Here is a 25,593-nt window from a genome sequence, read left to right on the forward strand (position 1 = left end):
GGCCAAATAGAGTGGCTTACTCCTGATTGCACACTGAGGAGGGGAGGGACATTCCTGCCACTCTCTTAAGGTGCAGCAACCCTTCCTGGATACCAAGGACACTTCTCAGACCAAGTAACCAGTTTCCAGCTGGAAAAATAGGAGTTTTTCCCCCCACAGTGATGGCCAGCCTTGCTCCAGGTTGTAGGGTGGGGATACTCCTGAAACCAGGGTTCTGTTGCAAGGTGTCACAGAGACTCTAGGGCTCAAGGGGTCATGGAGAGGGGCTGAAGCTTGGCACGGTGTAGCAGGTCAGAGTCCCTGAAGAGAGGCCAGAAGGTCACTGGTGAAGGGACAGAGTGTGGTGACGCCAGGACCATGGAGATCAAGGACACTGGAATACGAGGACAATGGGAGGATCACCAAGGACAGCAGCAGCTGTGGTGTGGAGTCTGCCTGAGCCTATGTGTTATGTGTGCTGTGCAGGACAGAGCTGGAGAGGTGGAGCTGCCCAGGCCTGTAGGAGCCCAGAAGATGGTGAGCGAGGGCCAGATGCAAGACTCTGAGTTACAGGATGTAACGCGTACTGCTGTGCTTGGTTTTACTTTGTTCAGACAGAGACGGTTTCCCGGTTCTTCTCTCTTGGAATGAGAAAGTTCTTAGATTGACTTGGATTTTTTTCTTACAGGAGCTCACAGTTGAGAGACTTTGGACTAAAGAGACATTGGGTATTTTAAAGAGACTGGTCTTTTTTTAAAGTGTTGAAATTTTTAAAAAATTGTATAGGTATGATGTTTGCCTGGTTGTATGTCTGTGAACCATGTGCATGCAGTACTTGTGGAGGCTGGCATAGGGTGCCAGGTGCCCTGGAAGTGGAGTTACAGACAGGTGTGAGTTGCCATGTCGGGGCTGGGAATAGAACCCAGGCCCTCTGAAAGAGCAGCTGTTGGTCTTCATCCCTGAGCTAACTCTCCAGCCCCAAGTGCTGAAATTGTTAAAGACTACAGGAATTTAAGTCACACTTAGTTTTTCATTGTGATATTAACATAAGATCTTGGAGATAAACAGAGAGGATGTTATTATTTAGTAATTATGTATTTGTGTGTCAATTTGGCAAGGAGTCAGTTTCCTGGTTAGTGACTTGACATAAGCTAGCGTTGCCTGGGAGGAAGAACCTTAGTTGAGGAATTGCCTCTACCAGATTGGCTTGTAGAAGAGCCTATGGGGCTTTTTCTTGATTAATGATTGCCATGGGAGGGCCCAGCCCACTGTAGGCTGTGCCAGCACTGCGCAGGTGGCCTTCAGTTGTGTAAGAAAGCTGAGCAGGCTCTGGAGAGCAAGCCCGTAAGCAGCGTAAGTTACTGAGGAACACTGCTTATGAGCTTGCACTCCATAGCCTCTGCTTCCACTCCTGCCTCTGGGTTCCTGCCTTAGCCTTCCCTATTCTCTCCATGATGGGCTGTAAGCTGTAAGATGAAACTTTCCTCCCCAAGTGCTTTTGGTCACCTTGTTTATCACAGCGATAAAAAGCAAACCAGAACAGAAGGGGTGCTAGCCAGGGGGTCCCAGCTTCACTGCACTGAGGCCACCCACAGAATTCACAGCCCCCCCAAAGGGACTATTCAAACTTGAGCCCTTCCCTGTTCCTGAAGGCTTGGCAGGAGGTGGAATGAGTTGGCGCAGGCTGGCCCTCTGAAGGATTGCCTCTTCTCCATGTCATTAGTGGCTCTTGTATTGCTTTGGAACGTGGCCTCCCGTGTGTGGGCACTCTCAGTCAGGTGTCGGGCCTGCCTTCCTCTGCTTTAGGCGCCGAATGGAGTAGGTGGCTGAGTTCTTCCCTTCTCTTAGCCAGCAGCTGCTGAGCCGCACACTGAGCGCTCTGCGGGCTGAGGCTAGTGTGTCCTGAGCTTCTGCTTCAGTAGCTTGGGCTGCTCCCATGGAGAAAGAGCAAGATGGACTTGGGAGCTTTGCAGGCTGGGTCCCTGTGCCAAAATGGAGGCACTGGCCAGGATGGGTGGCAGGCTGAGGCTGCTCCAGGCATGGAGGTTGAGGATTATAGAATCTCAGAGCATTCCCTCACCTTTCTCTGCCCCTCCTTGCGAGATCAGGTGTTTTGCTCAAGTGGGACAGAGTTGGGGGTGGGGAGGTGGATAGAGGGACCTCCAGACCGCTGCTCTTCAGCTGGTGGCCTCCATTACCAGTGTGCTTCATTTATAAATCCAGGCAAGCAGTGCCTTCTCACCTACAGACCCAAAGCCCCTTAGAGTCTATCAAAACATTCTTTCTTGGGGATTTGAGTTTCTCTCGTCTACCTCATTGCACAGAAGATAAAGAAAAAATTTAAGTTCTCTGAAATATTCTAGAATAATTTTAAGCTTTCTTCCCTCCTCCCCTTTCCATGTACATGCATGTATGCATGTTTTGCATGTGTATAGGCACACATCTGTAGGTGTGCATGCATGTGGAGGCCCCTAGGGTTGATGTAATCTTCTTTGATCACCTTTACCAGCTTAGTCTTTGAGGGTCTCTCAATCAAACCCAGAACTCATCAATTGGCTAGTCCTGCTAGTCATCTTGCTCTGGGGATGCCCAGGCTCTGCCCTCTGGAGGCTGTAATTACAGGGGGGGGGCTGCCATATCTACCTGATATTTGTATAGGTTCTGAGGATCTGATCATGGTCCTTACATTTGTGAGGCAAGTGCTTTAACTGAGAGCTATTTCCAAATCCAGTTTTCAGTTTTCTCAACAGTAGCTCTCAGTGCAATAATCTCTCATGTACACCAATCCCTTGGGCGTATATTTGTCTGGGATAAAAAGGCTTGCTGGTTAGCACCCAATACCAACGTGAGCAGGTGCAGTGTATAAAACAAAATCACTTCCTGGCAGTTCTGAAGATGGCTTCACAACCAACCTTAGGCCTGAACCTCCATGGCAGCAAGAACAGCATTCCCCAAGGGAAATGGCTAGATGGCCCCCACAGTCTGATTGTCCATCTCAGCAGCTAGGGTTAGCCCTTGACCAGGGCATGCAGCCACTCCTATAGAATCCAGGATTTGCCTACCTCAAGAACTTCAATCCATGTGGGCCTGCCATGGGTTTACATATCTCCTGACATCCAGTGGGTGTGGCCTTTGTGCTCATCATCTGTCCAGAGTTCATCTGTCACAGGGGTTGGCATATTCTACATGGCAGGATAGCTTGGTAGAAAGCTTGTGCCCTGTATGTGGTATTTGGGAGTCACCTGCAGAGAACCATTCTCAGATTTGGCCTTGGTGGCCACCACAAGCATAAAGCTTGTCCCTCAGTTATCTGAGTCTCTGACTTTTCCCATTCCTAGGGCTACTGGGGACACACTGAACATTGCTAAAGCTTTGGGTCTCCCTGTATCCAGTTTCCCAGTGTGGCAGGCATGATCTTGCTCTTGTCCTAGATGTACCAGATGATGGCCTGTGAAGACCTGAACCATGTCCGCCTATGTTGGCCTTGTTTTCAGATTGATTCTTTAATGAGGTGACACAGTACAATGAGGTCAGTAATCTGGGTCCTGTTAAACAGGGAAGGATTATAGGAGGTAACTGGGACATAGGCCCACACAGAGAGGCCATGTAAGGACAGGGGGATGTGGGCATGTTTGCATGGAGATGTTGCTTACCTGCTGAATATGTTGCTCACATGTGGTGCTGAATATCTGCTTTCTCTATGAGGGGCTTGACCATGGGAACAGCTGAGACCCTCAGGAGACCCTCAGGAGACCCTTAGAGATCATACCTGTTAACAGTCTCCAGTGGGACAGGGTGGACTTCTGACATCAAGACAAGTACTCCGCACCCCCAAAGTTCTATCAAAGGTAGATCTTTGTCTCGGGAGGGTGCACTACTTAGTAGTATAGTTTCTTGTATTACCTAGGGGGTCTCTTTGTTGGCACAGCTTTTATGAGTTCTTGCAATGGCTGAGACTCTTCAGAGGTATAGCTGCTTCTGAGTTATACCCATGCACCTGAAAGTGACCCCAGCAAGCTCACTGTTCACCTAACTGCATCAGACAGAATTCTTTCTTTGGTCTGCTGGTGACTTCTCTGTCTAGGATGAATGATGTTTCTTTACATCTCCCTAGGAAAAGTCCCATGACACATGGGGCAAAGCCTGGTCTAGTGGCTCTCTGGAGAGACCTACCCTGGTCATGCCTGCATTCTACACTCCTGCCTCTGAAATGTGAGCTGATACATGTTGGCTGTGTGGCTGCACCCTTGAGAAATGTGCTCAGAGATGCCAGGCAGGGAGCTGCAGAATAGAAAGTGGCACTGTCTGCTGTCTCTGCTGTGTGGATTAGGGGGATGGAGACCCTTCCCAGGCCTTAGTTTCCTCCCTGGATTGGGGTTGGATTTAAGGTCTCCTCTGTGTGGGTTGAAGAAGCATCAATGCCAAGTACAGTTCCAGCATGGACCCTGGAATGGCTCTGCTGGCTGCAGATGTGTTTAAAGCATGGATGCCTCGAGCCAGTAACCTTGTTCCCACTGACTTGGCTTTCCTAGAGACCAGGGTGAGTGACTTGGAAGCAGGATAGAGATGCATAGAGGATGGCTGTGTGAAGATACTGGGAAGAAGACACCATCTGCAGGGAAAGGACACAAGCCTTGACACACATCTGTCTTAGCTCTCCAGCATCCACGATGACAGGCAGTGGGTGCAACTGACCACAGACTATAGACTAGAGCTGTGGGTGGCCATGAGGGGCTCCCATGCTGTTCCCTTAAGATTCAAGATTATCCCAGGCCATCTGCTCCTAGAGAGATAGTTAAGAGCACTGAGCCCAAGTGGCTTCCCAGAACCCACATGACTACTCACAACCATCTGTAACTCTAGTTCCAGGACATTTGACACCCTCTTCTGATCTCTGTAGGCACTGTACACAGGTGGTATACAGATATGCAAGCAGGCGCACACTCATACAAATGAAATAATAAATAAACAAACAAACAAATAAATAAATAATAAATAAAAGAGTTAAAGGTAGTAGCTGAGGCATATCAACCCCACTGGGTTGTTCTCGCACTTTCTAAAAGTTTATGTTCCTGGGCTGAAATTAATTCGATCTACGTTGGCGTGTGGGCAAGTGTGGTGTGGTTTATTTATTGTGGATTGACAGGTTTTTTTCAAACATACCATCTGTAGGTGTTTTATAGAAGTTTGTGTCTATTTTAATTAGCAATTGTACTGGGTTTTTTTTTTTTTTTGGTACAGTTTTATTTTGTGTGTTTGTGTGTGTCTGTATGGGTGACCTGAACTTCAACTGCGGACCTCTTGTCCACGGCATTGTTAGTGGGGGAACTTTCTGATTTTTCTGTTTTGTTGGTTTCCGAGTTACCGCCCTCATGAGAAGAAAAGCTATTTTAATTGTCCAGAGCACACCACCTCCTCCACAGCTTTCTGTGGAAACTGCGTCGTCGTCCTGTTCTCATCGCCCCTACCCTGTCCCTATTGGTGCAGAATGCCAGCAGGTAGCATCTCTTAAATAAAGCAAGGCACAGGCTGGGTGCCCATGGCTTGTTTGTATAAATACCATGGTGTTGGCGAAGCTGAGCAGCACAGTAACCGCACACCTGGAATAAGACAAGCCACAGCCACCAGCCGCCGAGGCCTACACGTGCAACTAGAGATGACATCTGTCCCCAGGACAGTCAGGGTTACTCTGTTATCCTCATGATGCAGTCAGGCCACAGTGGACTCTGGTTGTCAGCTCTGGGGGACATTCTAGGCCTGGTGGATTCCCCAGGGCAAGCTATGGTTCATGTGGACATGAGCTGTTATCAAGTGAACCATCTGTGTGAACATGGGCTGTTACCAAGGTGACCCTTCTGAATGTGGGTAGGCATTGAGGTGACCCTTCTGTGTGAACATGGACTGTCACTGAGGTGACCCTGTAGCTTGTCTTTGCTACTTTGTGGGTTATTTTTTCTTCTACCTTTCTGTACCCCATTCTTCCACCCTTTCAAACCCCTAACAGTAGATGAGAGAGAAAAGGGATAAAGGGGAAAGGAAAGAGATTCCTGAATAAAGTTAGGGGTCAGAAAAGGGGTGACATTATCATTAGACGACTTCATGCTGATTAGGGGCACTGAGTTCCTTGGGGCAAGTTTGATCTTCACTGTCAGGATATCTAATTTCTTCTTGTTGTTTCTTTTTTGTGCACGACTGTTTAACAAACTGTGACCAACAACAACCAACACCTTACCTCCTGGCTCCTAGCATTTATAGGCTCTCTTAAAAGTCTCCAGAGTACCAAACATTACACAGTCACAGAAATTATCTACAGCTGGCAAAATCACCCCCCTGCACAAGGCAAATCATAGTCAGCTGCTGTGGACAATCTGAAGCAGCCCCATTTCCTACACCTGGGATTAAAACAAAAACATAATATTATAATATTCCTGTGTTTTTTAAGGGAAGCAAAAGTCTCACTACATGAGAGTTTTATGTGAACACGGTATGTTTTGTTATTAATTAAAATTGCCTTTCCCAGTTTCCTGTGTGTATATGATGTGTCCTGATGGTTCTCACCCATCCTCCCATGCCTTACCTTCCTCTGTCTCTGTTCACTGCTGATCTCTTTCCCACATTCCTCTCCTTTATTTTGTTTCCATCCCTCTGGGTTTGTCCAGGCCTCCAGGGTGGCCTTGGGGCTGGGTCTCTCCAGGAGCTGGCAGACTCGGCAGCTGGTGCACAGCGAGGGCAATGGCACACTTTCCCAGGGTCACCTGGGTGTCCCTGGGCTCCCAGCCTACCACCTCCACAGTGGCATGGAAACTGTTCCAGGTAAAAGCTGGAATGATCCAGAACTTACCTTGTTTCCTGCATTACTGCCCTGCATTTGAAAATAGGTGGTTTTTTTTCAATCTATTTCAGTGTATTGTTGGTATCAGGATGGAGGCTAAACCCAGAACACCCAATGTCTCCATTTGGTGGAGGAGGGGATCCCCCCAAGTCTTTCCTACCCAACCCCCAGGCTTCTTAGCCCCTGTCTCCATTCTCTCCTCTGTTCCTCCCTTCTCCTCTTTCTTACCGCCCCAAAAGAAATGTATCATTTTGTCCCATTTTCAGTATGAGAAGCACTTAGAGCTCACAAGAGAGTCACAGAGAAGCAGGAGGCACCGGGTCCCCGTCTTGCCTAGCTGGCAGCTGTTGTCTGCTTGTCTAGGCTCTCCGTTCATCCTGGACTTGAAAAGTCACAGGGTGTTTGCTATGTAACTGAGTCCACAGATCAAAAAGGAGGGACTCTTGAGTCTCAGGACTTATGTTAGATAAGACTTTGTGTTCTGAACTAATGGGGTGGGCAACTGGAAAGGGGGCAAGACTAGATATTGGGAAGATCGTGCCTCACTGAAGAACTCAGCCATCGAGGGATTCAGGGGGCAGAGAGGTGCAATTAGGAATTTAACAACTGTTTTGTGCTAAGCAGCAATGTACCAGTGGCTTCTGCCTTCTCTTTCTTCTGTCCGCAAGGGCGACAACAAACTGCTCCACTCTCTGACTCCCCCAAACTCTTGTTGTTAATGGAGGCTTTTCACAGCACCCCAGCTCTGCCCTCTAGGACCTTAAGTCCCTCTTCAGTATCCTTTCATTAGCCTCGATGGCCAAGTGCCATGCTCATGTGCCCACCTCAGCTGTTCCTTCACTGGTCCTGCCAAGTCCTCAGAGATAGACCTGCGAAAGACCAGTGAGATCCCAGTTCTTGCTCTTGATCCCTGGAGGTGACATGGGAAGTTTGGAACACATTGTTGCCTCAGGGCTCCAGGGTCTTTCTAGTGCAAGTTCTAGTACTGGAGTTTGTGACCCTCAAAGCCTATTCCTATCAACTTTTCCTGGAACTTTACAGCAGTATCCACAGGCTGCCCAGACACACTTTCATCTGATACTTAAGGACCTAGGGAGAGGGTGACATGAGACACAAATGGCCATGTTCTTAACGAGAGTATTGAGTTCCTAGACTGTGTTACTGTCACCTGGGATCTCCTCCGAGAGAAGAGCAGATCTCATGAAAATCACTTGCAGGTCTAATATGTCCTCCCCCACACTGGAGTGGAGGAGGCAGGAGAGCTGACATCCACCTGAGTCTAGTGGAGGACAGGAGGACAGCCAGCAGCTCCTGTGGCAGTTAGCATTGACTGTCAACTTGAGAGGATCTAGAATCACCAAGGAGACGGTTGTGTCTGGCTATGACCATGAGGGATTAGCTAAACGAGGTTGACTGAGGAGTGAAGACTCATCCTGAGTGTGGGCAGCACCACCATGGGCCGCCATTCAGACCGAATACAAAGGAGAAATGGATCTGAGTGCCAACATTCATATCTCTCTGCTTCCTGAGAGAGAGCGCAATGTGGCCAGCCACCTCATGCTCTTACCGCCGTGCCTTCCCCACCGTGATGGGCTGCATCCCCTTGGACTACAAGCCAGAGAAAGCCCTTTCTCCTTTAAGTTGCTTCTGCCAGAGTGTCCACCCCAGCAACGAGAGAGCACCACACACAGCTCCAGCCCATGGGCTTACAGATGCTCCAGGAACATGGGCTAGGCTGGTCCCGAGCAGTGGTTGGATTGGCTTATGAAGGATATGTCATAGCTCTACTCATAAGACAATGATGCCAGTGAACAAGCTGTCCCCAGGTCTTATTTAGCCTAGCTTCTCTCTCTCCTGCAAGCCTTTGGTTGGTGAGTGAGACCCACATCCCAAGGTAGGATGAGCAGGATCTCCGTGGGGCTGAGAGCCCTGGAGCAGACAAAGTGCAGAGGCATTTCAGAAGACAGGTCTCTGGGTAGGCATCTGACTGTGGTCTGATTGGGCTTTGGAGGGGAGAAGTGAGGGCAGGCTCAGGCTGGGTTTTGACCCCTCTTAAGGCTTTGGGCACTGAACATGAAGGCTGCTAAGTGTGGAGGCCGCTGGGCGATATCACATCCTAGGACCTGATCCCAAGAACCCAGCACATGGCTGGCTAGAGCTGGATTGTTTTAAACTTTCCAGACATATTCTCTGAAGAATACCAAAACATTGGTATTCCAATTGCAGAGGACCCTGGTTCCCACAGCTCTCTGAATAATAGTAATCAACCAAGTCCAGTCTGGCCTAAATACTGTCATCAAACATGGATGATGGCAGGTTGGATAGCCACAGCCCCACTGAGGGCTGTCCCAGGTAGGCCTGTGCTTGGCAGTCAGGGCTCGTGGGACTGCAGGCTTTCTTCAGTCTTGGCCAGAGTTGGTGTCCCTTCAAGGGTCATCCCACTCTGTGCCAGGACTGGCGCTGGCTATTGAGGGCATTAAGAACTCTCTACAGAGCTGTGTGAGTCCAAATACTTGCTTCAATATTTTAAGTGTTTTATTAGCACACATATTCCAGCCTTAAAATGCCAGAAGCATTTCTCTTCTATGTGCCTTGAGTGTGTGTGTGTGTGTGTGTGTGTGTGTGTATGAGAAAGAGAGAGAGAGAGAGACTGGGGTCCAGAGGTCTTTGTTGGGTAGTCTACTCTATCTCTTTCAATCTTAGTTTTCCAGACATAGTCTCCTACTGAATCACTTTGCCTAGATTAGTGGTTCTCAACCTGTGAGCCTTGACCCCCTTGGGGGATTGTGTGACTTTTTCACAGGGGTCATCTAAAACCATCAGAAAACACAGATATTTGCATTATGAGTCATAGCTGTAGCAAAATTACATTTATGAAGTAGCAACTAAAATAATTTTCTGGTCAGGGGTCACCACAACATGAGGAGCTGTATTATTAAAGGGTCACGGGGTTAGAAGGGTTGCGAACCACTGCTCTAAATCAACTGAGCAGCCAGCCCCGGGATCCCTCTCATCTCTACATCCCCAGTGCTGGGATCACAGGTACATGGAATCATGTCCAGTTGTTTATGTGGGTGCTGGGGATATGAACTCAGAGCCTTATACTTACATGCCAAACACGTTTCTAACTGAGCCACCTCCCCACCCCATAGCTCTATAAGTCTGTTGTTTGTCACACCTACATCTCAGGGACTTTACCCAGTTCTGGTGGACATTGTGGTTTAGACTGTGCATCGGCCTCAGGCCCCAACACTGACAATGACACTGGAGATGATTGTAGCAGAGGTCTCATGGGAGGAGATCCTTCTGCTTGGGGTCTTGGCTGATGAGTCTTGCTGTACTGGTCCAGCCTAGAGTAGAACCCAGCAAGACCGCCTTTTTCTCTGTTGTAGCCAAGGTCCCTGATTAATAATGTCAGTGTATTTTAACCAGGTCAGATGCTGCAGAAATGTAACCAGGATGCTGACTTTTCCAATGATGGATTAGTCCATGTGTTCAACCTTGTGTCTGTGTATGTACACTTTATACCCAAAATGTTAATGGCACCTTTAGTGACTCCTGGATTGTAGGGCTAGCTGGATGTTTCTCCATCATTTTGTAGGCAATGTGAGGGATTCGGTTATCCTTTGTACATTGATCTCCTACCTGTCTGACCTGTGACTTTCTTTGCTAGTTCAGTTTATCTTTAGCTTCTCTTGGGCTTTCAGTGCAGTGTAGGTAATTATACAAAAATACTGATTACCTCCATTACTTCCGATCCTTGGGCAGGGGTTCACTTTCCTGCCTGCTTGCGTTAGCTGGAGATGCTATGACTCAGTGCTTCTGTCCAAATTAGGGAATGTATTGCTTCCCAGCATTACAAGGGGTTGATCCTGATGGAGGTGTCCCTTGTTCCTTAGTGTCTATGGAAGACTGTCCATGGCCTGGATTTTTTATTCCTGCTGCACACAGGGATTTACTGGACACAGGGCGGAGAGCTACAGACAGGGCAGCATAGCACAAGAATTCATGGCCTGTGGCTCTTTACGTCATCAAACCTTTGCCTTGCTTGTCCTTCCTATGCATGATGGGCAGCTCTGCAGAAGTGTTATATGATGGTCCAGGTGTGTGATGAAGAAGGCAAGGGAAGAGCAAAGTACACTGTAGCTCTGGAACTCTTTTTCTTATTTTAAAGATTTATTTATTATATTTATATGAGTACACTGTAGCTGTTTTCAAACATACCAGATCCCACTACAGATGGTTGTGAGCCACCGTGTGTGGTTGCTGGGAATTGAACTTAGGACCTCTGGAAGAGTAGTCAGTGCTCTTAACTGCTGAGCCATCTCTTTAGCCCTGCTTTGGAACTCTTGAATTCTACTATAGAGAAGCTAACGTGCAAATCTAAACTAAAACCAGGTAGCACAGGGTCTGCTTGCAGTAGGAGCCAGGGCAAAAGCTGGCTGGAGCCTGAGGAGACACACTATGTGTGCTCTCCATTATCTGGGTGGAGAGCTGAGTGAAGCAATTGTCTGAAATTGCCCCAATGCTAATCAAGGAAGGATGGGAGCCACCACATGGGTTGTCTCATTACCAATATCAACCAGGAATGGCACATGCTTCCAGGACAATGACAGCACCCTCTCAGCAACTTTTTTTTTTTCCAACCTGCCTAGAATCTTCCTCAGGAGACAACTCTCCAAACCTTTGGTAGAATGAATCAGCCCAGCATGGCAGATCCCTTCAGCAGTGCTGGTTAGGGGAAATACTTTAACCTGGTAGCATCTGTTTTCTGATTTAGACCCTTGAGTCTGACATGATGAAGATATTTTAGGGACAGAGACATGGCTCAGTAGATAAAGTATCTGCTGTGCAAGCCGAGGGCATGAGTTTGCATCCATTTAAAAAGCTAGGCATGGTGGTACACATCTGTGGTCCCAGTGCTAGAGGGAAAGAGACAGCAGGATCGCTGGGGCTTGCTGGTCATTCAGTCTAGCCATCAGTGAAATAAGGGTCAGTGAAATAATGTAGAGAGCTAAAGGTGGGATGTATGTATGTATGTATGTATGTATGTATGTATGTATCTATCTATCTATCTATCTATCTATCTATCTATCTATCTACCATACACGTAAACACATCTATGCACATGGACACATGTACCAACATGTACATACACACACACACACGGACACAAACACACAAAGTTATTGAGTGTATATCATGTCCCCACCATCCTTTTCTCCTGAATAAAGAGCCACTTCAGATTTCTGGTCACCACTGTCGTGTGAGCACAGTCACTGCCTTCAAAGATGCCGGGTGTAGCCAGGCAGCTTCCATTCCTGCTGGACAGGTTGTCTGTGGCCTCCAGGGAGAAGCTCGCTCAGTCCAAGAGACCTTGGTAGAGTCTGTCTTAGCTGTCCTCTGGGAAGCTTCCTCGCCAAACACTATGGTGGCTTTGGCTCTAGTGGGACTCAGGCATTTTTACTCAATTCAAGCGTGTTTCCTAAATCCGCTTGAGCTGAGGAGGCCAAGAGAGCATGCATGAATGATCTGCATGCAGTTTTCTAGCGCCGGGTGGCCATGGCAGCTTGAGAGGGTGCTGAAATCAGCAGCTCAGTCATTGGGGAGAAGGGCAGGCTGAAGGGAAGGGCATCAGAGAAGGGGGTGCTCATGGGACCTTTTACTATGGTTTATGCAAAGACACACATAGGGCCAGACTTGGGGCCTGGTCCTTAGAAAGCATTTGGGGAAATTTCCAGTGAACCAAGACAGATGGAGAATCTGACCCTGAGTTCACAGGATGTTTCACCAGTGTTCCAGCTGTGACAGCGTGGGTGCTATCCCAGAGCACCCTGGACAGGTGGTATAAACAGTAGGAATCTACTGTCTCACATCCTGGAGGGTGGAGGTGGGAGGAGACAGAGATGTTCAGGGCAGGCTCCTCCAGAGCCTCTCTCCTTTTCTTGCAATGGAGTTTTCTAGCTGCTCTTCACAAGGTCACGCCTTTGCCTGGTATGTGACTGTGTCCAAACTCCAGCACCTGTTAGAGACCCTGTTTCAGCTATTCTTGACTGTCAACTTGATGGGATTTAGAATCAGGATAGAAACACTTGTGGGCATGTCTGTGAGGGAGCTTCTAGATTAGGTTCACTGAGGTGGAAAGATCCTGAGTGTGGGTGGCTCCATGTTCTGATCTGGGATTTTACAATGTTTAAAGGGGGAAACTTGGTCAGAGCATCCTTCCCTCAGCTTTGGGAGTATGGATACAATGTGACTGGCTACCTTACTCACACTCCTGCTGTCCTGCCTTCCCCACCACGATGGACTACATCCTTAACTCTTATCCAAAACAAACCCTTCCTTCGTTGAGTTGCTTTTGGCAAGGAGAAAAAGAATTCACCATTATTGAATCAGGACTGACTGTACTATATTTGATTTACTTGGGTTTTGTGGTGCTGGGGCTAGAACCCAGACAGGCACTCTACCACTGAGCCTTCTTGCGTCTGTCCAAAGTCCTTTAACCACCCATCGAAAGAGTTTTATCCAAGTCATGTGACCAGGCCCAGGGAGTAGGACTCCCACAAATGAATCTGAAAAGGCACACCGTTCAGCCTATTCACTCCATAGACCACTGGACATCAGCTTATGGACCTCCTAAGATTTTAGAGTTGATCTCCAAAACTTTTAGCTGTTGCCTGGCAGTTTTTGTCTGTCTTGAATGATGTCCTGGATGAGTGAGCAGGTGGGGTGGGGTTGGCATGCTTAGGCAGCAGGGCAAATATCTCACTAGAGTCTTGCTCAGTGGGGGGGACACATCCTGTGTTGGTTATTTTCACCTTTGCTGGGACCAAATGCCTGATGAGAAGCATTTTAATAAAGGAAAGGTTTGCTTAGGTTTGTAAGGATGCTATCTGTCATAGCACGGCGGGCAGTCAGCAGTGGGAGACCACATGGCAGTCCAGAACCTAAGCGCATGGATGGTTCTGCCCACGGTTAGGGTGTGTCTTTCCATCTCAGTAAACCTAATCTAGGAAGTCCCTCTTACACTTGCTCAGAAGTTTGTCTCCATCAAGTTGGCCCTCAAGATGGACCATGGCACAGCCACACACAGGGTTTCATTCAGCTGTACCCATGGTGCTCTGGTGGGGCAGGTAGAGCGGGCTGCTTCTCTGGAGAATTCGGGGGGCAGTGGGGTGGAGGGGTGGAGCTGGTCCCTGAAGCTGTCTGGCCTCTGTGTCACTGACCCTTGCCTGCTCTACTCAGTTGAGTTCCCAGGAGGCTGGTGCTCTTCTTGGCAAATGTGACCTCTGTTCTCCAGGTCCCCCCGGAAGCAGCCCTATCCTGCCCTGGGACCTTGACCTGGCTTTAAAGATCTAAACAATGCCCCAAGGGCAGCTTGGGAAGGGAAGGTCTTGCTGCTTTAAGGACCAACAAATTTCATACATTTTATGCACAAAGTAAACTACAAAATAAAATCTCTCATTGTGTTGGTTTGAGATTCCCTCAGGAAGGAGACCTCTGTGCATTTCAAACTAAAAATCTGTCTGTGAACCCCTGAGAGTTTTGAATTGATCCCCAAAGGCATTGCAGCCATTGCCTGGACTGTTTTATCTGTATCTTCCATTGAAGGTCAGTTTTTATGCCCCAGTACAAGAATGAATATGAAACTGTGCGTCTGCCATAAGGGGTGGAAATTTGCTTCTCTGTGGTGATTTTTCTGTTTCCTTATTAGTAGCTGTCCAGCAGGGCTCATGCAAGAGGCCTGCACTGAGGGATGACCTTCCTGGCCTGGGAGACTGCAGCTCTGCATGTACCCCTGTGAATAGCTACACCAAAAGCTACTGCCCAGGGTGGCACAAAACCACCCTTCCTCTTTGCCTCACCCTACTTGCTTTCTGTTTCTGGGCAACCTCTTTTGCAGTCTGATCCTGAGGGGATCCAGGGACCAAAGACAGTTCCTGCTCTCCAGAATGAAGCCAGACAAAAAGCAAGGCCTCCTATTCTGTGTGAGCATGGGATAAATGACCAGTGGTTGTTTAGTGTTATGTGTGCCCCAGGTAGCCAGCAGGATGTTCACAGAGCAACGTTGGTTTCCTGCTTACCTGAAAGTGAATGTGCCCAACTGCCCTCTGCCCTCGCAGGAGTTAATCATTAATGGCCCCTGTCAGGTGGCAGGGTGTCTGCTGTTCCCAAGGCGCTGCACCACATTCCTTATTAGGGTCACGACCCTCCAGGTCAGGTCTCTGGCACTAGGATCTCAGGACCCTCCTGCAGTGACCCTTGGAGCTGATTCTTCCTTCAATCACCCCACTTCCAGACCCAGCCTCGGGCCTCTTTGGATCTGTCTGGTGGAGCCCTTCTTAGGTACCTACCTGTTTAGGCCTGTCTTCTCCAAGTCAGCAATAGGGTACATTATGGGGTGTCCTTCTGGATGAGGAGGTTACTGGTAGTGGCTTGGACTGGGGAGCCTCGCCTCATTATTCTCTTTATTGGTTTGTGAGCTCTGTTTTTGGAGTCAGTCTCTGGCTTTGGCCTGTTATGAACACCCCCATCACCCTCCTTTATTATGGAAAGAAGACTGTGTGTTAAGCTTACCTCAGAGTTCTGGTTTACTTCCAGCCTGTAGGCACATCTACATGTGACCTGAAAAAAAAAACCAAGCCTTTAAAATGGTACATTTCCAGTATTGATACTTGTTACATGCCTGCCCACATCTGACCTAAACCATCCCCACAGGACTGGGACTCTGGGCTCTGTTCCCTCTTGCTGGTGGTAGTTTGACACTCTACTGGGGGCAGATTGTGGGCCCATGCTCTGCCCATCTCTCCCTCACTGCATCCCGCCAGCTCCATAGCCTTGCTCCTGTCTGGCTTGTGTCCACTGAATGCCCACTGTATCCCAGATGATGGATGGACAGCAGCAAATGAGACACACTAAAGAACCAGTAGTCACAGGCATGCAGGTTCATCCGGGAGCTGTAATGATGCAGTCACTAAGAAAACTTTTGAGAGAGCTGGTCAGAGGTCAGGTTGGGTCTGATGGGGGAGGGAATCAGGGTTGTGGGGAGGAGTTGAGGTAGATGTGGGTGTTTGCTTCAAGCGATTGGGTGCAGTTTCAGGCAGCTGGGAGTAGAATGCACATAAGAGGGCCTTCAGGTGCGCTGGCTGCCTGCCTCTCTACCCTCCAGGGCAGGAATTCTGAGGACTGGAAAATCTCATTTGCTCCAGACTTGGACAAAGCTGGTCTGGGCTATACAGGCATCAATGGCAGCTGTTTCCCAAGGCCGACAGGGAGCAGTGCTGTATGCTGTATGCTGTGTGCTGTGTGCTGTGTGCTGTGTGCTGTGTGCTGTGTGCTGTGTGCTGTGTGCTGTGTGCTGTGTGCTGTGTGCTGTGTGCTGTGTGCTGTATGCTGGGGCCAAAGACAAGTGATCCCTTCATGGGGAGCCAATGGAACATCGTCTCTTCTCACTCTTCAGCGTATGCTTCTGCCTTTGACCCGTTCCTGGACTCAGGAACCCCACAGCAGCCATTGCTCATGCACCACATCTATCTATGCCAGACCTGGCTTCTTTCTCTGTCCCTGCTGGAGTGGAAAGTGGGGCAGCCTTAGAAGCGGGAACCACTGGGGCCAAACTAACATCTGTCAGTACAAAGGACTCTGTAAGATGGAACATGAAAGGCCCGACCTCCCCCAGACATGGTAGTTTTCTTTTTTCAGCCCAACACAGGTTGTTTTAGAGATAGCTTGCCTACTTGCTCATCCCCAGAGAGGCCCCGGTGTCTATCCCTGCAGGTTGCGTGGCCGTGGTGAGGGACCCTTGGTGGTAGTGGCTGAGCAGGCTGGCTGCATGGTGAACTACTCAGCTGCAGCCCGTGCAAGCTGGCAGAGCTGCAGCAGGGCCATGCTGCCTTCAGCCTACTATGGTGCTATGGCACCAGTGTGTGAGCATCTTCATTCCTTTCTTGCAGGCTGCCAGCAGGTCTTGACCACCCTTAATGCTACCTCATTCACAGTAATACGGGGTCAACAATCCCGTGTCCTATTGGCCTACATGCAGCTGGGACACGTGCCCTGTATGCTCTGGTGTCAAGCCTGCAGTATTGGGAAGCCCTCGCAGCTCCTGGGCCCAGCTGAGCTGTTGCTACTTCTGCTGCTGCCACAGCTGTGGTCACTACAACCACTGTCACCTCTGCTGCTGCTGTCACAGCTGAAGCTGCTGTTACTGCTGCCAGCACCACTGGCAAGATTTAGCAAGCAGCAGATTATGCCCCCTCTTTGTAGCCCCCCCAACATCTCTTGACAGCCCCACACAGGAGAACCCAATGAGCATGAACATTTCTGGTGTTGAATGCAAGAGTGAGAATGGCTTGCTTATCTGCCAAGAGGTTCTGTGCACAAGTCCAGCCATTAGACAACCACTGGGCAAGTGCCTGCACTATCCCACCTCTTCCTTTATCCATGTATTGGCTCTTGGATCATCACTGAGCCAGGCTGGGAGCCTTGTCCTGACCACTGCTCCCCTGTGCTCCAGCACAAGCTTCTGGCTAGGGTGAGTGTTTGCCCTTCTCTGCTCCCAAACACAGCAGCAGAGGCTAAAGCTGAGCCAGAGATACTAAGAGTAGAAGATGCTGGAGGTACCAGGTGGGCCACACTTGGACTTTTATGTTTATGCCCCAAAATTAGCGAAAGATTTCCCAATTTTTTTGATTTAATAAAGAAAATTAATTAATTAAGGGAGCTTGCCTGCATGTATGTGTGTGCACCACTTCTGTGCCTGGTATCCATAGAGAACGGAAGAGGGCACTGGGTCCCCTGGAGCTAAAGCTAGATGGTTATGAGCTGTCATTTGGATTCTGGAAACTGAACGTGGGCCAGGGCTCTTCACCACTGAGACATCTCTCCAACCCCTGTTGATCCTTCCATTTACTGATAACCACAGCCCCCAAGCAGCAAACCCCATGCCAGGGGGGCCGCCCCATGTCCTCTGGGTCTGTATGGGATGGAGGACTCTGTCCTCCTTCCATTATCCCAAACTTTGTTGGATAATGTCTCTCACTCAGTGGAGAAGCTGGTCTGTGTCCATCTAGTCTGTGAAGCTACAACTGTTTTGACATTAAAGAGTATAAGGTTGGCTCGAGGTTAATGAGGACCCATGGCTCCAACCCGTGGCTGTCAACCTGCCTGCTTGTTAGGCCACCTGAGAGCATTGAAAGTGCAATAGCCGTAGTGAGGCAGTTAAATATCAGTCTCTGGCCTGGAGCTGGTGTGTTCGAAAGAACTGCACAGCCGGGATGAGAGCATCAATAGCTTCCTGAGAACCAGGGGCCTGGGTGGAAATCATGACACCGTGCATAATAATCTCATGAGTCAAGCCATACACCCCCCCCCGCCCTCCAAAACCCATAAATCCAAAGCACTTTGATATCCAAACCTTCCAGACCAGAAACATAAAGATGAATGGAGAATTCCACTCCTAACCTCAGGGCCTGGGTTGTAGCTGAAACGTGCGTGCAGAGACAGTGGTGTCGCAAGCCGCCAGCAGGCTACATATGTATGACACACAAAGGAATTCATCGTCAGACCTGAGTCCCCTCCACAAGATGGTTCATTATGTATGTGCACATATTTTCAAACTGCAAGCCGTCTGGCATCCCTGGGGATGCAGGATTCTTATCTTGTGATACTGTCACATCAGGTTTGAATACAGACCCTTGTTAACTCCACACGGGTGAATGAGGGGCTGGTGAGCTGGCTTAGCAGTTAAGAGCATGCTCTTCCAGAAAACAGATTTCTGTCCCTGTTGCTCACAGCCTCCTGGAACTCCAGCTCCAGGGACTCTGATGCCCTCTTCTGGCCTCCACGGGTACCTGCACTCCTGTGGCATGTACTCACACAGGCACAAGTGATAAAGATAAGTCTAAAAAGAGGATAGTGCATGCATGAACAAGTGAATGCTAAAAGTTACTTTGAAGCCGGTGCCTAACCAAGATGGACAGGGAGGGCTGAGTCCTTCAACCCCAAACCTTGGGTGCCTTGCTGGATCTTTGTGTGGCTGAGAAGATGCTGATAGAAATCATGAATGTGTTCGGCTAGTGAATACAGGAAGGCTCACTAGTCCTGAGATAGCAGATTAATTAATTAGTTACTTTTGAGACACAATCTCACTATGTAGACCAGGCTACCTGGAAGTTACAGAGATCAATCTATGTCTACTTCCCAAATGCTGGGATTAAAAGTGTGTTCTGCCATGCCTGCCCTGCCCTGAGATTTTAACTGAGTACCACATAGAGTAAATTTTTACTTAACAAAACTTCCTGGCTGTAAGGGGGGTCATTGCTGGGGCTGTGCCTGCAGGTGGGGCTGGACAAAAAGAAACAGTGCCAGGTCCATTGGGAAGATCCTACTGAAGAACTTCATGGGGAGGGGTGTCATCAGGTGACCTGGGATTTCTGAGGGTCTCTGAGGACCCTGTGGGGCTTCTGGGCGCTAGGAAGAGGGGCCACTAGCTTCTACTCTTTGATGTCCTAGGTCAGGGATGGATCCCTTACAATTGGGATAAAGCCAGGTGTCTGGGGTTTTGTTATGATATCTCTGGATCAGTGGGCACTTCTTTTCATTCTTAATTAAGTGTGTGTGTGTGTGTGTGTGTGTGTGTGTGTGTGTGTGTGTGTGTGTGTAGATGTGATAGTTGACTTAAATTATCATCTTGATACACTCTAAAGTCACCTGGGAAGAGAGTCTCTAACTCTGGCCCATGCCCAAGGCTATGGGGGCAGCAAACTGGTGCAGTTATCCCAGGACACCTGATGGTGAGGGCTAATGGCCTTGATGTGCACAGAGGTGATAAAGGGTGGAGCGAGGTGTACCTTGTCGATTCTGCCTCTTCTATAGGGCAGCTGCAACTTAGTGCTGTTTCAAAGTGGCCAAATGGGCCAGGATTGGGTCTGGTGTAGCTGTAGCCTGAGGCCTTGTAGGCTAACATTGAGGTATGTCTACATGGAGACAACCATGTTTTTCTGAAACTTACTGCCAGATTAGGGACTTGGGAGTGAGAAAGGAGCCTGGGTACCCTTATCTCCACAGGTACAATCTTGGCATATATGTAGTGTTTGAATCAGACAGTGCTTGTCCTCCTGAGCCTTGTGGAGGATACAGAGCAGTGGTCATGTTAGAGAAGAGGACCCCCGAGGAGCACCCTGACTTAGGAAGAGTGGCTGGGTGATTGTGCTGGTACCCACTGTGGTCCCTCTGAGGAAGAAGACTACTGTGTGTCAATATGGTGTGAGGCCAGAAGGAGACCTAGCTTTGCACGTGGTGGCCCAGTATTAGCTTTGTACATGGTGGCCCAGCATACAAGGTAGGCAGAAGGTGCATCTGCTAGAGCCTGATGCTGCCTTCTCGACCTGTGCAGCCAAGTAGTACACCATTGGAGTGTGGGGGTGTGTTTTCATTCATCGACAGACATGAATTAGCTGTGGGCAATTGGTTTAGATTCACATGCACTGGCATTCCCCACAGCCACGGTGTGAGTGAGTAACTGGCAGTGAACTTACCTTGTGTTATGAAGAGCCTTGTTAGGTATCTGTTGCCATCCCTCCTCCCTTTCTCTCTTACATCCCTACTATTTTTTTAATCCATTTAAGTCACTCAAACAACTACACACTCACTTACCCCAGCCATTCATATATTCATCCATGTACACAACAATCCTCCTACCCACCCACCCACCTATCTACCTGGCCTTTATCATCCATCCTCACATCTATCCATTCATTGTCTATCCATTCTCCCATCCATCTCTCCTCACAGCATCTATCCATCTGTTTATCCATCCATCCACCTATATCCATCCCTCATCTGTCCATCCATCCATCTGTTCATCCACCCCCCCACATCCATCCACCCATGTCTATCCCTCCATCTGTCCATCCGTCTGTCCATCCACCCCCACATCCATCCATCTATCCATCCATCCATCTATCCATCCATCCATCCATCCATCCATGTCCATCCCTCCATCTGTCTATCTATCCATCTGTCCATCCACCCCCACATCCATATGCCCATCCATCTGTCCATCACCCCACATCCATCCATCTGTCCACCCATCCACCCACCCATCTCCATCCATCCATCCATCCATCCATCCATCCATCCATTCACTCACCCACCAATTAACTCGATCATCTTCTCATTCATATTTACCTCTCACCCATGCACATATTCACTCAGGCAGCAATTCATGTCCCATCCAACCACCTCTCCATCCACCTACCAGACCCACATATCCCTCCATCTGCCATCCATCTATCACCCTTCACTCCTTTCATAAGGAGGGAAACCCCTTTATTGGTATTCTAGAGTCTCTGCTTTGTGGCTCTGTGAATTCAGAGACAAAAGGCAGATCCACCAAAGAAAAGAAGGTTGCTACCACAGGCAGCCCACACCTCCCTCCCCTTCCTGGGCTAAGCCTTTGGGAAGAATAACTCAAAGGCTTGTTTAGAGCTCTGGCCTGGGGTAGCATCTCTGCAGGAGAACAATGAAGATGAGAGAAGACTTGATCTCAGGTGACAGTCTGCTGGATGGGCGGCACAGGGAGGCAGTGCTGGAGAGAGGCCACTCGGTCCAGCCTGTCATGTGGGTTCCCCTGGGCTGACTGTCCTCTAGATGATGCGTATCAAAGTTGTTTCTAGAAGTAGACCTTTGTCCTCCCTGGCAGCCAGAGGGGAGCAACTTTGTAAAGCGAGGCTCTACTCTTAGGCCAGCCAGGAGACAGGAGTGTCCTTGCCTCTGCTTCTGCTTAGTGGCTCCCAGCATAAAATATTCTCTATGCACGAAAGTAACCTGAAATGTGTATATGTGTGCCTGTGTGTGTGCCTGTGTGCATGTGTGTGTATGTGTGCCTGTGTGCATGTATATGTATGTGTGTGAGGGGATTGGAGGTAACATTCCTTCTGTCCCTCTCTCCCTTTCTCCATCCCTCTTTCTTGCTTCCTTCTTCCATTAACTATTTCCCACCTGGAGACAGTAAACTACAACTCTCTGCACTGACAACCCCCCCCCACCCCCACAAGTGCTTCCAGCTTTACCAGAGCTTAACACTCCTCCTCTTACTCTGACCTTTCCAGCAAGCACATAGCCCTGTGGGGCTCAGCATTCCTAACTCTACCTTCCTGAGAGGTGCCTTCTTCATAGATGTCTCCCTGCTGTGATGCCCCTTGAATCTGTCTGGAAGGACTGTCCCTGTCCCATAGCTTTCCAACCATAGAACTAGGAGAATCTTCCTCAGGTTTCTTCCTCTGCTTGGAGTCATGTTTGAGATCCTCCATACAAAGCTCAGGTTTATATTTGTTCATAGCCCACGGATAGAGGAGACCATAACTTGGCCAGGTAGTGCCTGAGTGACGTAGGCCTAGGGTGCCTGAGACTACATGGCCATCACCTTCTTGACACAATTTCTATTCAGGTGGAATTGCTAGTATGGTGTGGCACACTCCCTGCCAGGTCCTCAGAAACCCAGGTTTAAGCATCTATTCAGCCCTTTCTGGACTCCTAGCAGGGTGAGGGTGGGGCTGGGGATGGGAGAGTCACATCTGCAGTTGCCCATCGCTGGATGACTTTCCTGGGTTCTCTTGATATTTTGCTTTTATTCCTCCCTCTGGTAGCCCAGGCTGGCCTTAAACTCATTTTTTTGAGCTTGACTGAACTTATAACCCTCTTATCTCCACCTCCTAAATGCTACCATTACAGGTGTGTGCTGCCACAACTGGCCATGCTTGTCTTCCAGGTGCTCCCTGAAGACCCTGCTCTGAGGTAGCCACCAGCAACCTGCTGGGAGCTTTTGTGCTGGAGCCGTCCCTACGTTGGCTGTAAGGAAGGTGCTTCCCCAGCTTCTACATCTGAGGATCCTTGCCTCTCCTGACTTCAGCTTGCTCAAGACTTGGGTCTCTGTTCTGCTCTTAGACCTGGAGATGATCTTTCTAAGGCTCTCCTCGTCTTTCTGTACTATTTTTACTCTGTGCTGCTAGCCACTCTGTGTTTGAAGTAGGGGGTTATTACAGCATAGCTCGCCGCCTTCTGACCCCGTGCCTGCGTTCTTTCCTCTCCTGCTGCCACTCTGGCCTCAAAGGAAAAAAAAAAAAAAAAAAAACAAAGGTAGCTGTTCTTCCTATGTGGGCAGTTCCAAACTGCCAATGCAGCCATCCGGTAAATTCCTATAGTCGTGGCCATTGCTGTAGTCAGCTGGGACTCCTTCAGGGCCGCTTTGCCACAGTGTGAGGGACATTCCTGGCCCTGTTCCTACCTGCTGCCTCTGTCCAGGATCAAGGAAGCAGGGGGGGGGGGTGCCCAGTTCTTCCCACCTTTAGGGATCTGACATGCAAACACGTGGATGCCGTGAACTGGCAGTCACGTTGGCAGACTCAGGAACAAGTCTCCATGCGCTCCTGGCTTCTCGCTGATATTCATATTTATTTATTCTCCTTTCTCTTTCCTTCACAGAGATCCAGGCACCATGCCACGCAGCCCCACATCCAGTGAGGACGAGATGGCCCAGAGTTTCTCTGACTATTCTGTGGGCTCGGAGTCAGACAGCTCCAAAGAAGAGACCATCTATGACACGATCCGGGCCACCACAGAGAAGCCAGGTGGGGTGAAGATGGAGGAGCTCCAGGGTAACACCCTGGTGATTCGAGTGGTCATCCAGGATCTGCAGCAGACGGTGAGCGAGCTCCTGCATACAGCATGTGCTTCCACACCCGATCATATCTATGTCTAGAAGCACTGACTGTGGCTGTGGGTGGCTCTGGTCCACCCTGAGCCTACAGGCTGGTGCTCCAGACTCAGGGCTCCTGGGACATTTCTTGCCCCTAGCATCTCCTTTCTATTGCAGCCTACAATATTCATTGAGCATTCTCCATTCATTCCACATTGCTATAGTAAAACCTTGTGGCAGGGGAATGTATAAACTAAAGAGGTTTGCTCAGGCTCATTGGTTCTACAGGGCCAAGGTCGAAGGCTGTCTATCCTCGGTGGTGGCCTTCTTCTTAGCAGAGTTCCAAGGTGAGTCAGGACGTCACAGGCAAAAAGTAGGGGGTTGTGTGCATGCCTCTGTCTGATATTTCTCCTTATTCTCCTGTAGCTACCAGGATTTGAGAGTTGGATTCCCCACTTGACTTCACCTAATTTTAACTGTTCCTTGTTGAGTTCAGTTTCCACCCATTTCATACTTCATGATAGAGATTAGATTTGAAGCCTAGAACCCTAGAGAAATACCCAACCCATGTCCAGGCCATAGTAAGCCCCTTCTGCTGGGTCAGGCCTCCATGCCTTGGGACCCAGAGCAAAGGACCCACAGGAGCCTTTCCTGGTCTTACAGATGAAGTTCAATGGTGAACACATCCACCAGTAGGCAGTGTCTATGATACCTCAGCAGGGAAGGAAGCCCACTGCCCCTGCCTCCTCTCATCTGCTTACAGCCTGTTTTCGCCCACTTCTGTAGGAAGGGCTTCTGGTTTGAGTGTACCTTGGTTCCCCACGTGGCTCTGGTCACTTACTACCTGGTTGTCCCTGAACCCTGGGCCCAGTATCATTTCCTGGGATGTCCCCAAAGTCCCCAGGCCACAGCTTGCCCATGCTGATCACCCTGCTCTGTCCTTGTGGAGGGGCTCTTCCCCATGGATGTTGGCTTCTGCTGTTTGTGTTGGTGGGGGTGGGGGGTGGGGATGCAGAGGCAATCTGGATGTGATAGATGGCCGTGGTTGCTGTGTTCAGGCGTCACTTCCCAGGAGGTTCCCAGACTGGTGTTCTGCCATTCCTCTCAGCTTTTCTCCTTCCTTGTTCTTTAACTCCTTGGGGCTTTTCTGATGAAAGTGGAAGCTCAAAGCAGAGATAGGCCTGACCTCTTCCGTCCCCATGAGGGACAGGTTGTGAATTACTGGTGCATGGCTGGTCTCGGGTATCAGGCTCTGGTTTCTCTGGGGCATTGCACGGGGTCATGGCAGGGCCTTTTGAGAATCTGCTCCACCTCTGATGTCTGTGACAAGAGACCATGCCAGTTAATGACAGGCCAGGAGAAAGAGTGAGGGATGTGCTCTGAGACAACAGGATGAAGAAGGTGGAGTGGGATGATAGTGGGGTGGCAGGGTGAGAGGTGAGTGTGGTAATCAGGTGGAGGGATGAGGGATGTGAGGGGTTGGGTAGTGAGGTAATAGAGTGGTGTTGGGGGATGGGATAGAGGGGTGATGGGATGGTAGAGTGGTGAGGTGAAGAATAGAAGTAGTGGGTGATGGGGTGAGGGAGGTGGCAGGGATAGGGAGGTGGGGGAGATGACAGGAAGAGGCAGGTGAGGCAGGGTAGCATCTCTCTAAGCTCCCATTACCCCCAGCTCTTGAAAGCAAGCTCTGGAGAGGGCTGCGTGGGTGCAGATCTCTCTCTCTCTCTCTCTCTCTCTCTCTCTCTCTCTCTCTCACACACACACACACACACACACACACACACACACACACACACACACACACTCACACACGTACACTCATGCACTATTCATTAATGAACATCCCTGACATTATTCATTTGAGTTTAAAAGGAAGAAAAGGCAGTGAGGAAACAATGAGCATTCATATTTTTTTGTTGTTGCTACAAGAAAGATGGTTTCCAAGGACATCTAGAGGGAAGTATTATTAATCCCATGAAGAGGGCTAGATTTTCTGGTTTCTGTTAGGCCCTCCCCCTCTGGCTGTGCTTTTCCCAGGTCACTTTTGGATGAATGGATCAGATTGCTAAAGTGAGCTGCCTTT

At 49.3% G+C, this 25,593-nt stretch overlaps 1 protein-coding gene and 1 non-coding gene across 20 annotated transcripts in view; both read left to right on the plus strand.

The window, feature by feature from the left end:
• The window catches only part of Shank2 (SH3 and multiple ankyrin repeat domains 2), a 447,967-nt gene that overhangs the window by 29,878 nt on the left and 392,496 nt on the right, over positions 1-25,593 (plus strand). For all 19 annotated transcript variants that reach the window (XM_006508521.4, XM_006508520.4, XM_030242323.1 and 16 more), the window contains exon 3: positions 23,297-23,516. In XM_006508521.4, the coding sequence (XP_006508584.1) occupies positions 23,310-23,516 (207 nt within the window). In that variant the 5' untranslated portion in view covers positions 23,297-23,309. The remainder of the gene's footprint in view (positions 1-23,296; positions 23,517-25,593) is intronic.
• Mir3105 (microRNA 3105) lies at positions 1,300-1,384 on the plus strand. Its single transcript, NR_037292.1, has one exon. It is a non-coding gene; the product is annotated as a microRNA 3105 (primary transcript).

Source organism: Mus musculus, chromosome 7, assembly GCF_000001635.26.
Source record: "Mus musculus strain C57BL/6J chromosome 7, GRCm38.p6 C57BL/6J".
Classification (NCBI taxonomy): Eukaryota; Metazoa; Chordata; class Mammalia; order Rodentia; family Muridae; genus Mus; species Mus musculus.